Genomic DNA, 12,357 nt, shown 5'->3' on the forward strand with positions numbered 1-12,357 from the left:
TGTTCAGCAAGGAGGTTGCCCCAGTAATGCCTTCACCAAAGGAAACATGAGCTTGATTATGTCACCTAACATTAACTGGGTTCAACAAGGATATCAATTAAAGGCATTTTCTCATGTTCCCAAGAATCCAAGGGCATTAGATAATTGGTCTGGCATGTTTGCTCCTCAGCGATGCTCCATTGGTCCATGTTGATCACTGCTGGACACTGCCAGGGGCAACAACACTCAGGCACGTGGTTGTGACACTTTTCTGCTTTCAGATTCTAGCTTCATTTGGAGTCAGTAGATGAGGTGCTCTTACTTCCTCACAATAGGATGAGTAGGTTCTGTCCTGGCTATTTTGGTTTAAAGCTGTAAAGCTTTCCTTGCTACAGATCTTTTAGAATAGGAGTTATTAAACTACAGTCCACAGACCAGGGAGTCCTGAAGTCCTTGAATTTAGATGGGGAAAAATACATATTTATTTCAGTGAAATTAGTTTCCTTTGTTATCTTAAGTAATTTATTTCATGTATTTAAAAAACATTATTCTGAAAAGGGGTCCATTATTCACACACAAAAAAGAGTTAAGAACCCTTGCTTTAGAATAAAGGGCAGAAACTCTAACACACTCCTGAGTCCTACACAAGCTCTCTGTCTGTCTGTCTGAATGTCTATTTCTTCTCAGACCAAGGCCTAAAATAGGTTTTGCTCAATAGAAGGAGACTCTTTGCCTCAAGCACCAAGCTCTTTTCAAAACAGTCAGTTAATTAGTGCCCTCAGCCTTAATTCTATATATTAAACTGTACTTCCTGATCAATAAGGCTTTAGTCCACATCAGACTTCTCTCATTAGCTTATGGCCAGAAAGTCTATATGACTACCCATCTAATTTCCAGTAGCTAAACTACAACAAGTCATCATTCAGGTAAAGGCTACTCTTCCAGTAGACTATCCAGATCCCTGAGGTCCTCCAGGTTCCCAATTCCCAAACCCAAATGAATGGGGGAGGGGGAAGGAAAGAAATGGAATAAAACTAAGGGGCAAAGATAGGATCTTCCTCTGCCTAGCCAGGACTTCACCTTTATTAAGTATATAATGACTCACAAAAATTTTCCAGGCTTTGAGCTCACTCATCCATATTATTAAATGATAAGACTTTTCTACCTAAATCAGAGATAGTCTGTGAACTTATCTTTTTTCCTTTTTTTTTTTTGGATAACTGTTTCACTATAATTGGTTTCCTTCATGATCCTATGTATTTTATTTTATGCATTTAAAAACATTATCCCAAGAAGGGGTTAATTGGCTTTACCAGATTACAAAAGGAGTGCACAACACCAAAAAGGTTAAGATTTCCTAACTTAGATAGTAGCTTGAGGATCTTTAGCATCTTTTGAAAACAAGAATTGCTAATCCCAGAAAAACAAACAAAGCATGTGGCATGAAGCTGGGAGAGAAGTGTACAACAAAATAGATTCTGTGGGAAGGAACCCATGCTTTTGAGAAGAAACAGCATCAAGAATTCTTGTGACTTTATGATGTACCACACGCTCATCACTCTACTTTTCCAAAGAGCGGAACTATATTTATTGAATACTAACACTTCTCCCTTTCTGCATCTGCACTTTCTACTATTCAGCCTTCCTTTTACTTCTTTCATACTTTTTAAAGCTTCTGTTACATTGACATGCCGTAAAAGTACAATAAACCTATTCTGCAGAACAGAAAAAAAAGATAAAAGTCCTTCCCCACTTATCATAATAAGTAATCTTGTTCTGTGGTTAACAAAAGAGGCTAGAGTCAAGAGTTAGCAAAATAATACTTACTTGTTGCATTGTGGGTGAATGTAAGGCAGACTGGACCTGCATTGGTAGTTGGTTTCCAATTGACTGCTGCATTGTGATTGGCTGGTGTTGCTGTATATTGAGATGCTGGTGAAGAGGTGGGCTGATCTGAAGGGGAGGAGGAGGAGACACCGCCATGTTGGCTATAGAGACAGTCACTGGCATTTGGTTATTAGGTTTCGGTGCTATGTTCCTGGGGAGACTAGGGTGCATGGCAGTTACATGAGGATTCATTCCCGGCTGTTGGTGATAGTGGGAACTTAAGTAGAGGGCTGAATGAGCTTGGGTGGGCCCATGGAACACCGACTGTTTAGAATTAATCAGCTGAGGAGGCTGGGATGTTTTAACATCAACAGGTTCATTGTAACTCTGTGGAGAAAACAGACAAAAATAGCACTTTAAGATGGGTAAGCACACAGGCTAATTTCTATATTCAAGAGTACTTGTTCTTATATTCATGAATGATACCTTTTAGCATCCTTGCACACTGTAGACACTTAATAATGCTTATTGGATTGGAGTACATTCTGGGCTCCCTGACTCAGTAAGAAAATATCTTCATGTAACCTTACCAATAGGGTATTAGTCAAATAATAGTCTCTGTACACTTGATCTTGTTTTATTTTATATGGTACTTTACAGTTTACAATGTACTATCCTCACATCAACACTGTGAGTTAGGTAGCACAAATATCTTCATCTTCCAGATGAAGAAATTGAGGTTCAGAAAGGGATTTGCCTGAGGTTATGTGGCTGGTCCAACTACAGAACAAACTGTCTTAACTTAGTGTCTCCTTACCCTGGCCCACTGTTCTATCTTGCCTTTCTTTTTCCAGCTGTCATATTACCTCTAAAATAATACAGTCTAGATTTTCCCCTCTTTAAATTCTAATATTTAAGTTGCTGACTTTCCAGGTTATTTGAAAATAAGAGAGTATCACTATTGTTCTACCGGAATCAGAGTTGTAGTGTACTTTATGAAGGCTCATCTTTGAGCTTCTCTTATAGATTACATTTTTTTTGCCTTTTTTTTTTTTTTTAGTGAGGAAATCGGGGTTAAGTGACTTGCCCAGAGTCACACAGCTAGTACGTGTCAAGTGTCAGAGGCCAGATTTGAGCTCAGGTCCTTCTGACTTCAAAGCCAGAGCTCTATCCACTGAGTCACCTAGCTGCCCCCGGATTACATTTTTGTTACTTATTTTTATTCCCAGTGGGACCAAGAAAATTGACCACAACAACTGCAATGAGAGAACGGGAATTGTTGGAAATGGGTTTTGAGGAACAGACTGCTGAAATAAATTACCTAAATTGCAAAGAACAACATTAACATATCTTTAAAGTAACTCACTGCAGAGCTCATTTTGATTTCTTTAAGTAGTTAGTGATGAATTGTTCTTCATAATGATTTGGATAAAAATAACCTCTTTCCTAATTTTGAGACTCCATCATAAATTACTGTAATTTTGCCTTAAAAATTTTCCACTCAGTCATATACTAATTTCCTAATGATCTTTTAATTGACTTATAAACTAAATTCATTCCACTGAAAGCCAGAAAATTGTTCAGAATTAGATTGTAGGCATTTTTCTTTGGTGTAGTGGATAAAGGGGAGGCCTTGAAATCAGGAAGACGTGGGTTCAAGTCCTCGTTCAGTTATGTGGCCCTAGGTAAGTCATTTAATTTCAAAGTGCCCCAGACAACTCTTTAGGACTATAAATTATAGATGAGTTCTCAAATGAATTATGAACAAAGGTGGGAGGAGTTTGTATCTCAGAATTTCCTTATCATAATGTAAGGACAATTCTGGACTAGGGAGGAAAAACAAACAAGAATTACCCATACTCATGAACCTACCTACTAATTTTGCAGGGGGAGGAGGGGTTAACAAAATAACTGGTGAAAGGTGAAACCAGCTGGAGAAAAATGCTAAAAATGAACCCTTGGAGAAAGAAGCCATTTTGTCAAAACAAGGCCTTGAAGATTCATGTGTGCCCTCATAATGTGACCTCCAAGTCACATTTATTCAGTTTACAACTCAAAATAAGTTTGTTGTTGCTTTCAGCACTGCTGGCTGAGCTGAGCCTGGAAAGGTCTATTGGCTTCTTCCTGATCTATGCACCACCGCCACCAACCAGCCAATACTCACATTTACAAAAACTGCTTTATCATGCATGATGATATAGGACTGTTAAAAACAAACAAACAAACAAACAAACAAACAAGCTACAACCCTGGTAGCAATTTAAAAAAAGTTCTGGCCAATAAAGTGAGAAAATTCAATGGACATAACAATAACAATAAAGCTGCATATGTATGTTGACTTGAAGAAAACTACAAACTATATACTAACGCACATACTAGGCCTGGAATCAGGAAGATTTGAGGTCAAATTTGACCTCAAACACTTACTAGCTATGTGACCCTGGGCAAGTTACTTAACCTTTGTGGGCCTAGTTTCCAAAACTATAAAATGGGAATAATAATAGGACCTACCTTGCAGGGTTGTTGAGAGGATCAAATGAGATAATATTTGTAAAGTATTTTATTAGTACAGTGCCTGGCACTGTACTAGAAGTTGATATGAAAGACTTGTATCTGAACTTTTAGAAAAAAAACCAGACACATGTTTTATTTGATTGAAACATGGGGATCTGCTAGACTCAGTAATACTTCATACAGAGTACATACTAATGAACACTAAAAATTTCCACCTCTTATATGAATTTTCTAATTGTGACATATTTCTATGTGTCCCATCAATGCTGAAAAAACCTCCTTAAATAAAGACAAATATTTTAAGGCACCACCTGAATTATGAATATAAAAGATAAAATTTCTTTTTCATGCAAGGACAGTGGGATCAGAGTAATTTCATGATATAATTTCTAATCAGGTCTTTCTCTAAATGTTTTTGAATTTTTCACTTTCATATTTTCTTTATTAGCAGAAGATTTAAAACTATATCCTCATTTACATGTGTTTGATCAGCCTTTTCTAACATATAATAACTAGCATTTATATAATAATAACTAGAATTTACCACTAGCGCACACACACACACACACACACACACACACACACACACACGCACATTAGTGCTTTAAGGTTTATAAAATGTTTAATAAATAATATCTCATTTTATCCTCACAACAGCTCTGGCAAATAGGTGCTGTTTTTATTATCCCCATTTTATGGATGATGAAACTGAAGCAAACAAAGGTCAAATGACTTGACCAGGGTCACATAGTTAGTAAGTATCTGAAGCTAAATTTGAACTTGAGTCATCCTGACTCCAGGCCTGGCACTCTATCCACTCTGCCACCTATAGGTGTTTGTTAACTAACTATTGAATTCAATTTCACATAAGGAAGAGGGGATTACACAATGTTAATAATGAGTTAAAAGGAGGTTCAATTTTTCAACTGAACTTTAATTTATATAATGCTTTCCAATTGTTTTTTACTCTAAGTAGGAGAGACAGTTGCGTTCTTTCTATGATCGATACATATGGGGTGAATGCAATTGAAAATGTTTCCTTTATGCTTCTCTATAGTATAATCACCTAGGTGCCTTTTGCCAGTTAACAAAATATAATGTGTGTGTGTGTGTGTGTGTGTGTGTGTGTGTGTGTGTGTGTATGAAATAAGCTTTTATATTGTGCCTTCTATGTGACAGGCACTTTGTTAAATGTTCCTTACAAATATTTCATTTGATTCTTACAACAACTCTGTCAATATAGGTGCTATTAATATCACACTTTTACAGTTGAGAAAATCGAGGCAAACAGAAGTTAAGTTACTTGTCCAGAGCCATACATTTAGGAAGTGTCTGAGGTCAGATCTAACACAGGAATGTGTGTGTTTGTGTGTGTCTGAATGTGTGTAAAATTTCATATACATAAGCCTTGTTATTCAGATGTACTCACATAATCACCCCAGAAATTAGAATTTAGTGTATAATAGCTGTTATTTCAATGTTGTTGGCACAAGTAAATTTGTGTAAATAAATTTGACTTAAATATATTCATGATAAATTTGTAACAGCAATAAATAATTCAGGAGAGCCCAGATGCACTGCTGTATGAATTTGCTTTTTTTTTGTTATTGTTCAGAGAAATCACTGAATTCCACACATTTTTTTATCCCCCCAAATGGCAAATATAAATTAAGTTTCTACTTAAAGAATTGTATTTCTTGTCTCAAAAGAAAATCATGTATATTGACCAAAACTGCTTCTGTTTATTAAATTTATTATGCTTTTCTGGTTCTTCTCCTGGATCATTGGCTATTAACTCTCACTCTCTTTGGATGACTCTTCCTCTTCCTGCTCCTTAAAGGTGATACTTCTTAGTCCTCTGTCCTCGGCTTTCCTCTTCTCTTTTTGTTATTTTTCTGACAATTTCATAAACTCACAGAATTTCAGAGTTGGAAAGGACTTCAGAAGTTATCTAGTCCATTCCATACGACCATCCCTGACAAGTGACCATTCTAGTTCCATCTTAAGACCTCCAGTGAAGAAAAGCCTATGATCTTTCAAGGCAGCCCATCCCACTTTTGAATGACTTAAATTATTTGATAAATAGAGCAACCTCTCCATAATCTCTACCTGTTATACCTAGTTCAGTTCTCTTGGGTCAAGCAAAATGAGGCTAAACTCATTTCCATATGCCTACTTTTTAAATATCAGAATATTACCAAAATCTTTATTTTCATCCTTAAAATGGAGATGATAAAAACAGTACCTAGTTTCCAGAGTTGTATGGATAAAATGAGATAATATTTATTAAATATTTTGTAAACCTTAAAGCATTTGTGTGTGTGTGTGTGTGTGTGTGTGTGCGTGCGTGTGTGTGTGTGTCTGTGTGTGTGTGTATGTAAAACCAAATCTTTATTTTCAGCCCTAACCTCTCCCCTGTGACTCTCCCAAATGAATTATTACACCTCCAACTGGTACTATGATGTTTCTGATTATACGGGTTTCCTCTGCTTTGGTCCCTGTAAAAACTCCAAGTATTTCCCTGTTGCTGAATAAACCTAACTCCTTCAGCTGTCATTCAGGATCCTCTGTGACTTGACTGTAGCCTTATTTTCCAGCTTTTTTCTCTCCAAATTCCCCTTAATGAACATAATACGGCGGCTATGCTGGCTTTCTGTTTTTTGAATATACTACTCTCCTTCTTATAAAATTCTAACTCAATTACTAAACAGTAAGAAAAAAAACACATCTTTTTTAAATTTCAAAAAGGTAGTACTCAATTTTGTTTTGCCCTATTGGAAATTGAAAAAGAATGGGACAAAAGCAAGTCAAATATGCTTATAGGGAAGTGTCTTTAAATTCAATGCTTGTTGAATTGAATTGAATTTCTCACTTAAATAAAATGAATCAAATCTCTGTTTATAACCCCCAACGCTAATAACTTTTCTTTGATCTATATTTCACTTGACAAATGTAATTGTCCAGTGAACACTCATTTGAAAATCACCTGAGTGAAGCTGACATTGTTATGGGTGGAATTTGCTCTTGTGGTTAACTTCTGAGTGTGCACTATCTCCTACAGGCCTACTGTCTACAAAGGGACACAAATGCTGAAGATCTTTCCTTATAAGCCATAGTAACTTAATTAAAGAACCCAATGATATTCCTGGCTAAGACCCCTCATAGAACATTCCTTTCAATATCCTTTTGGGATGTTAAAAATATGCAGTATACTTTGCTCTGCTCTATGCTCCAGGATTTTCTAGGATTATTAACTAAGTTTTTGGTTATTTCAAATTATCTCAGTCCCATTTACTCTGGATAATGAAGACTCTACTATATATGTGACTGCCTCCATACTATGGTGATGTGTGCTATAAAAGTGAAAGATTGACATAGCAGTTGTTATTTAAAATAGGGAAGTATCAACAGAAGATATAAAACTCACTGGAGGTAACACCACAAGAGTTGCCGAACCAAATCAAATTAATAGACCATCTAATTTGATTCCCTGATTTCAGTACTGACCACTACTCGATGCATTGGGAATTAAACAAAATTTTATGTACTTACTCTATTGTGCATTGTTACATATGGGGGGGGATTCTTCCTGGCCCTTGCAGGTGATTAACTTGCACCCTGAAGCATGAGATTTTATTATCTTTAAATCACTGTCTGGGCTTACAGAGCTGCAAATTTTATGTTAACAGTCATAAAATTATCCAGCCCATTTTAAAATTCAGACACAGTATTTGTCTCAATGGCTTTCCATGGCACTGAATTCTGCCACTTTACCTCATGCTGTAAAAAGAAATCATTTCTTTTATTTGTTTTAAATTTACTGCCCTTCAATTTAATTTGAGCGCTGTGTTTCTGTATTATGGGCATGGTAAAAGGATACTTCATAATTTGATTGAACATTATCCTCCTTCTTCTCTTTTGTACATGAAATAGAGGCTTCTAATGTCATTCTCTTTATAAGTTAGGGTCTTTTACCACCTTGGTGTAGTGGAGAGTTGTCAAATATGTGGCCCATGGGTGCTGGAACCAGATTAAAATGTCATTGGGAAATAACAAAATAAATAGAAAGACAATAAAACACAGATAACAGTACATTTTAAAACTAAGTCAATATGTGGCCACAGGGATCCTTATGTACAGATTAATGACCCTATTTCTATTTGAGTTTGACACCACTGGTCAAGTGGAAAAAATACTGGATTTGGAGCCAGGGATCTGAATTCAAATGCTGCCCCTGCTACTTTCTATCTGTGATCTTTGGCAAGTCACATAACTTCTGGTCCCTCATTTGTAAGATAAGGGGGTTGGATTATCTCTAAGTCTTAGATTATCTCTAAGTTCTTTTCCAGCTCTAAATCTATGGTCCTGTAATCCCATGAGAAAATGAAAAGACAAATTCTTTAAAGTTAGAAATGAGGTCTCACAAATGAATGCTCATCTCCAGGTGAGTGTTGTCTTTTCCAAGGTAGACACTTTCAGAGGCCATAAACACATGAGAATGTCGACACTGTTCCAAACCAAGCCTACTTAGGAATTGCTTTTCTAGCTATTGGCAATCTTTTTAAATATAGTGACAATTTTTCATCCTTTGAGGATGGATTTGATTTTCAGGAATTTTGGGTCAAAAAATCCACTGTGATTAGGAAGTAAAGATGCTCATTGTTTTGTAGACAGACTTATCGGCTTTCTTTGAAGGCAAATCCAACAGCAGAGGTGGGTTCCAAATTTGGTACAATGGCAGCATCACTGAAATTAGAATATTTTTTCAAATAGTGCTTTAAAATTTATAGAGCATTTTGCCTGATCTGCACACCAGCTCTTTGAGGTGACTGATTATATATGTATATACATACACATATACTTACGTATATACATGTGTATATATGTATATAAGTATATGTGTGTGTGTATACATACATATATCTATCTATTTATCTATCTATCTATATCTTATCCCCATATTATAGATGAAGAAACTGAGGCTGAGAGCAGCTAAATGCCCTGTCCAAGGTCATATGGTTTTCTAAGACAGGATGCAAGCACAAGAATTCCTGGTCTGACACTGTACCTACTATACTACTCTGCCTTTTAACACACATATAATCTCCCAAGGTGACTTTGGAAGACAATAATGGAGCATACTTTTTTTTCTTAAAGCATTGGTCATCCCATTCCCATCTTAGGTCCTATGTAAAGCTTTCAAAAGACTATGCTTGGTAACATCTGGGCCTGTTCTTTCCCACTCCTCCACCTCCCAATCTGTATTCCTTTTCCCCTTGTTCCTAACTCTAACTCCAGAAGCCACATAACACCATTCATGCCAGGATACCCTGGCAACTTTGTGTTTCGGTACTTACTTGTCATGCCCTTGGCACATTTCTGTAGTGTTTCTACATTGTTTTGCAATGATTAAAAAATTAAAATGCCAGAAATTTAAGATGTTCTTGACAAAGAAATCTTTCCTTCCCTTAATATGCCATATACTTACAAAATAGTTTTCTCATTATATTATTTACTATTTCCTGTGATCATGTTCCCTTCCCCTATAGAAGAGTAAATTGCAGGGGCAGGTAAGGCCAATTATTAGGGATCATGGATGACTCACTGCATGCAGTCTACCTCATCACCATGGTTGGAAGAATAACTCAAAAAATGTTACCTGGAATCTCCTCTATATGGGAAAAGCAGTGTTTATTCTTTTCTACTATGGTTTTGATTCTCAAACTTCTTATATAATTTCTTTTAGAACTCAATTTATTTCAGGTCTAAATAGATCAAAAAGGCCACCTACATTAATTGGATAGTATTCCCTTTAACAAAATAATCTAACAACTTCAAAGCGAATGCTGTTAATCTCTGGCTTAATATCAAGAATTGTTTCCATCTTTAATAAGAATATTAACAGTCTCTAAGACTTCATCATTCTCTTTAGATCAGGTATGAGAGAGTTGGGCATAAGGAAAATTAGGAGTGTGAAGGTGCTGCTTGGGTCCACAGTGTCTCTGTTGCTAGCTAGGGAAAAATTGGTCTCATTGAAGGGGATGAGGGGAGGCAGCCTGAGCTACACCCAGAGGCTCATATACTAGTCAGGATGCTATGATATGTGGCCCTTTGACTCGTGAGTTTTTGACTGCAGCACCATTTTGGTGAATCCATTTAATATTGAGAAAATTCCTATCAAAATTCAATCAAACAATTAATTAGCACTTTTTAAACATTTCCTATGTAGAAGCATTATTCCAAGTACTGGGGATGCAAAGATAAAAGCAAAACAATCCTTACCCTCAAGGAATTTACATTGTAAAAGGGGAAGGGAGAGGGAAACAACATACGCATGTGAATATTATGTGTATGTGTAAATATATATATATATATAGACACATGTATACATGGATATATATATATATATATATATATTTACATAGCTACATATGTATATGTGTATACTCATATACACAAAACAAAAATGCATACACAGTATTCACAAAGAGATCAAGGATGGGAAGGTTCTGGAAGTACAGGAAGACCAGAAAAGGCCTTATTTGGAAGGTGATGCTTAAACTTGTTGATGGAAAACAAAGATGGGGAAAGAATATGAGATGAAGGGTGCAACCAGTGCAAAACAAAACAAAACAAAACAAAACATGGAGATGGGAGATGTCACACTGTGAGAAAATGCAAAAAGATCAGTATTAATTGTGTATAGACTATATGGAGGGTACTAATGTACCAAGGAGATTGTAGATTCAAGAAAGGACATTGTTGCAAAGAGCTTAAATGACAAAGGGGAGTTTACATTGGAAAACAGAGGTCATGGGGAGCCACATAGGAAATTGATTGAGTAGGAGGTAGTAACATGGTCAGAATTTTACTTGAGGAAAATTGCTTTGGCTGCTACATAGATTAGTGTAGGGAAAGACTTGAGGTACGGAGATCATATGTATAATTCAAGATGGCAGCAAGGTTTTAAGGGGAGGAACATGTAGCTATATCAAATTACAGACATTTATTCTGATGAAATAGGGGATTGATATAATTCCACGTGAATGCCTAGACCCCTCTTTTGTAGTTTACTTGGGTGCTGTTTAAACATCACTAGATTGTAAGTTCCTAGACAGAAGGGTTTCTATCATATTTGCTGTGCCTAATGAGCATTTGATACATATTTGTTGAATTAAGTCAAAATATGTTTAGCTCTAAAAGTAAATATTACTAATAACACTCTTATCTAGTTCTTTAAAAATTTACAAAGCACTTTCTTCCCAACAATATAAGTTGCATCAACATTATCTCCATTTTCTGATTTTATTTCATGAATCAAACATTTCATTATTAAGGTATCTTTAGATTTTCTTAATGAGTACACTTTAAAATATTTTAAAAATTTTATATTTTATTGTTAAAATACGAACAAGGTACGCTATACTTTTCATGCTTACGGAGGCAGCTAGCAGTGTAGTGTATCAAGTGCTGGGCTCAGGAAGACCTCAGTTCAAATCCAGCTTCAGTTATTTGCTAGCTGTATGACTCTGGGTAAGACACTTAAACCTCTGTTTGCCTCAGTTTCCTTAACTGTAAAATGGGATTAATAACAGCAATTACCTTGCAGAATTGCTGTGAGGATCAAATGAGACAAAATCTGTAAAATGTTTAACACCACGCCTGGCATGTACTAGGTGCTATATACATGTTTATTTATTTCTCTGCCTTCCTTTTGCTTCATGTAACAGTTTAGAGGGGAATGGTAGTTTAAAAATGATGTAGTAAAAAGAGTATTAGACTGGTAAACAGGAGTAAGTTACTTCCTCTCTCTGTCCATGTCTGTAGTAAGAGATTAGACTAAATGATGTCTAACTAAGGTGCATTCTATGGCTCAAAGACTGACTTATTATGAATATAATACAATTCCATAGACTTTCAGGTGCCTTCTGCCACTCCTTCCTCCACCCCATCTCACATGATGAAGTGGTCTTACTAATTAACAAGGCTAACCCCTCTACTTGTTTAAATGACCCCATTCTATTTTTTCTTCTCCAA

At 36.0% G+C, this 12,357-nt stretch overlaps 1 protein-coding gene across 1 annotated transcript in view; it reads right to left on the reverse strand.

Moving 5' to 3' along the window:
• The window catches only part of LOC114053720 (thymocyte selection-associated high mobility group box protein TOX), a 371,079-nt gene that overhangs the window by 11,779 nt on the left and 346,943 nt on the right, over nucleotides 1-12,357 (reverse strand). Inside the window, exon 7 of the mRNA XM_027876850.1 lies at nucleotides 1,807-2,193. Within this exon, the coding sequence (XP_027732651.1) occupies nucleotides 1,807-2,193 (387 nt within the window). The remainder of the gene's footprint in view (nucleotides 1-1,806; nucleotides 2,194-12,357) is intronic.

This window comes from Vombatus ursinus, unplaced genomic scaffold (assembly GCF_900497805.2).
Source record: "Vombatus ursinus unplaced genomic scaffold, bare-nosed wombat genome assembly UNPS02014812.1, whole genome shotgun sequence".
In the NCBI taxonomy this organism is placed as follows: domain Eukaryota; kingdom Metazoa; phylum Chordata; class Mammalia; order Diprotodontia; family Vombatidae; genus Vombatus; species Vombatus ursinus.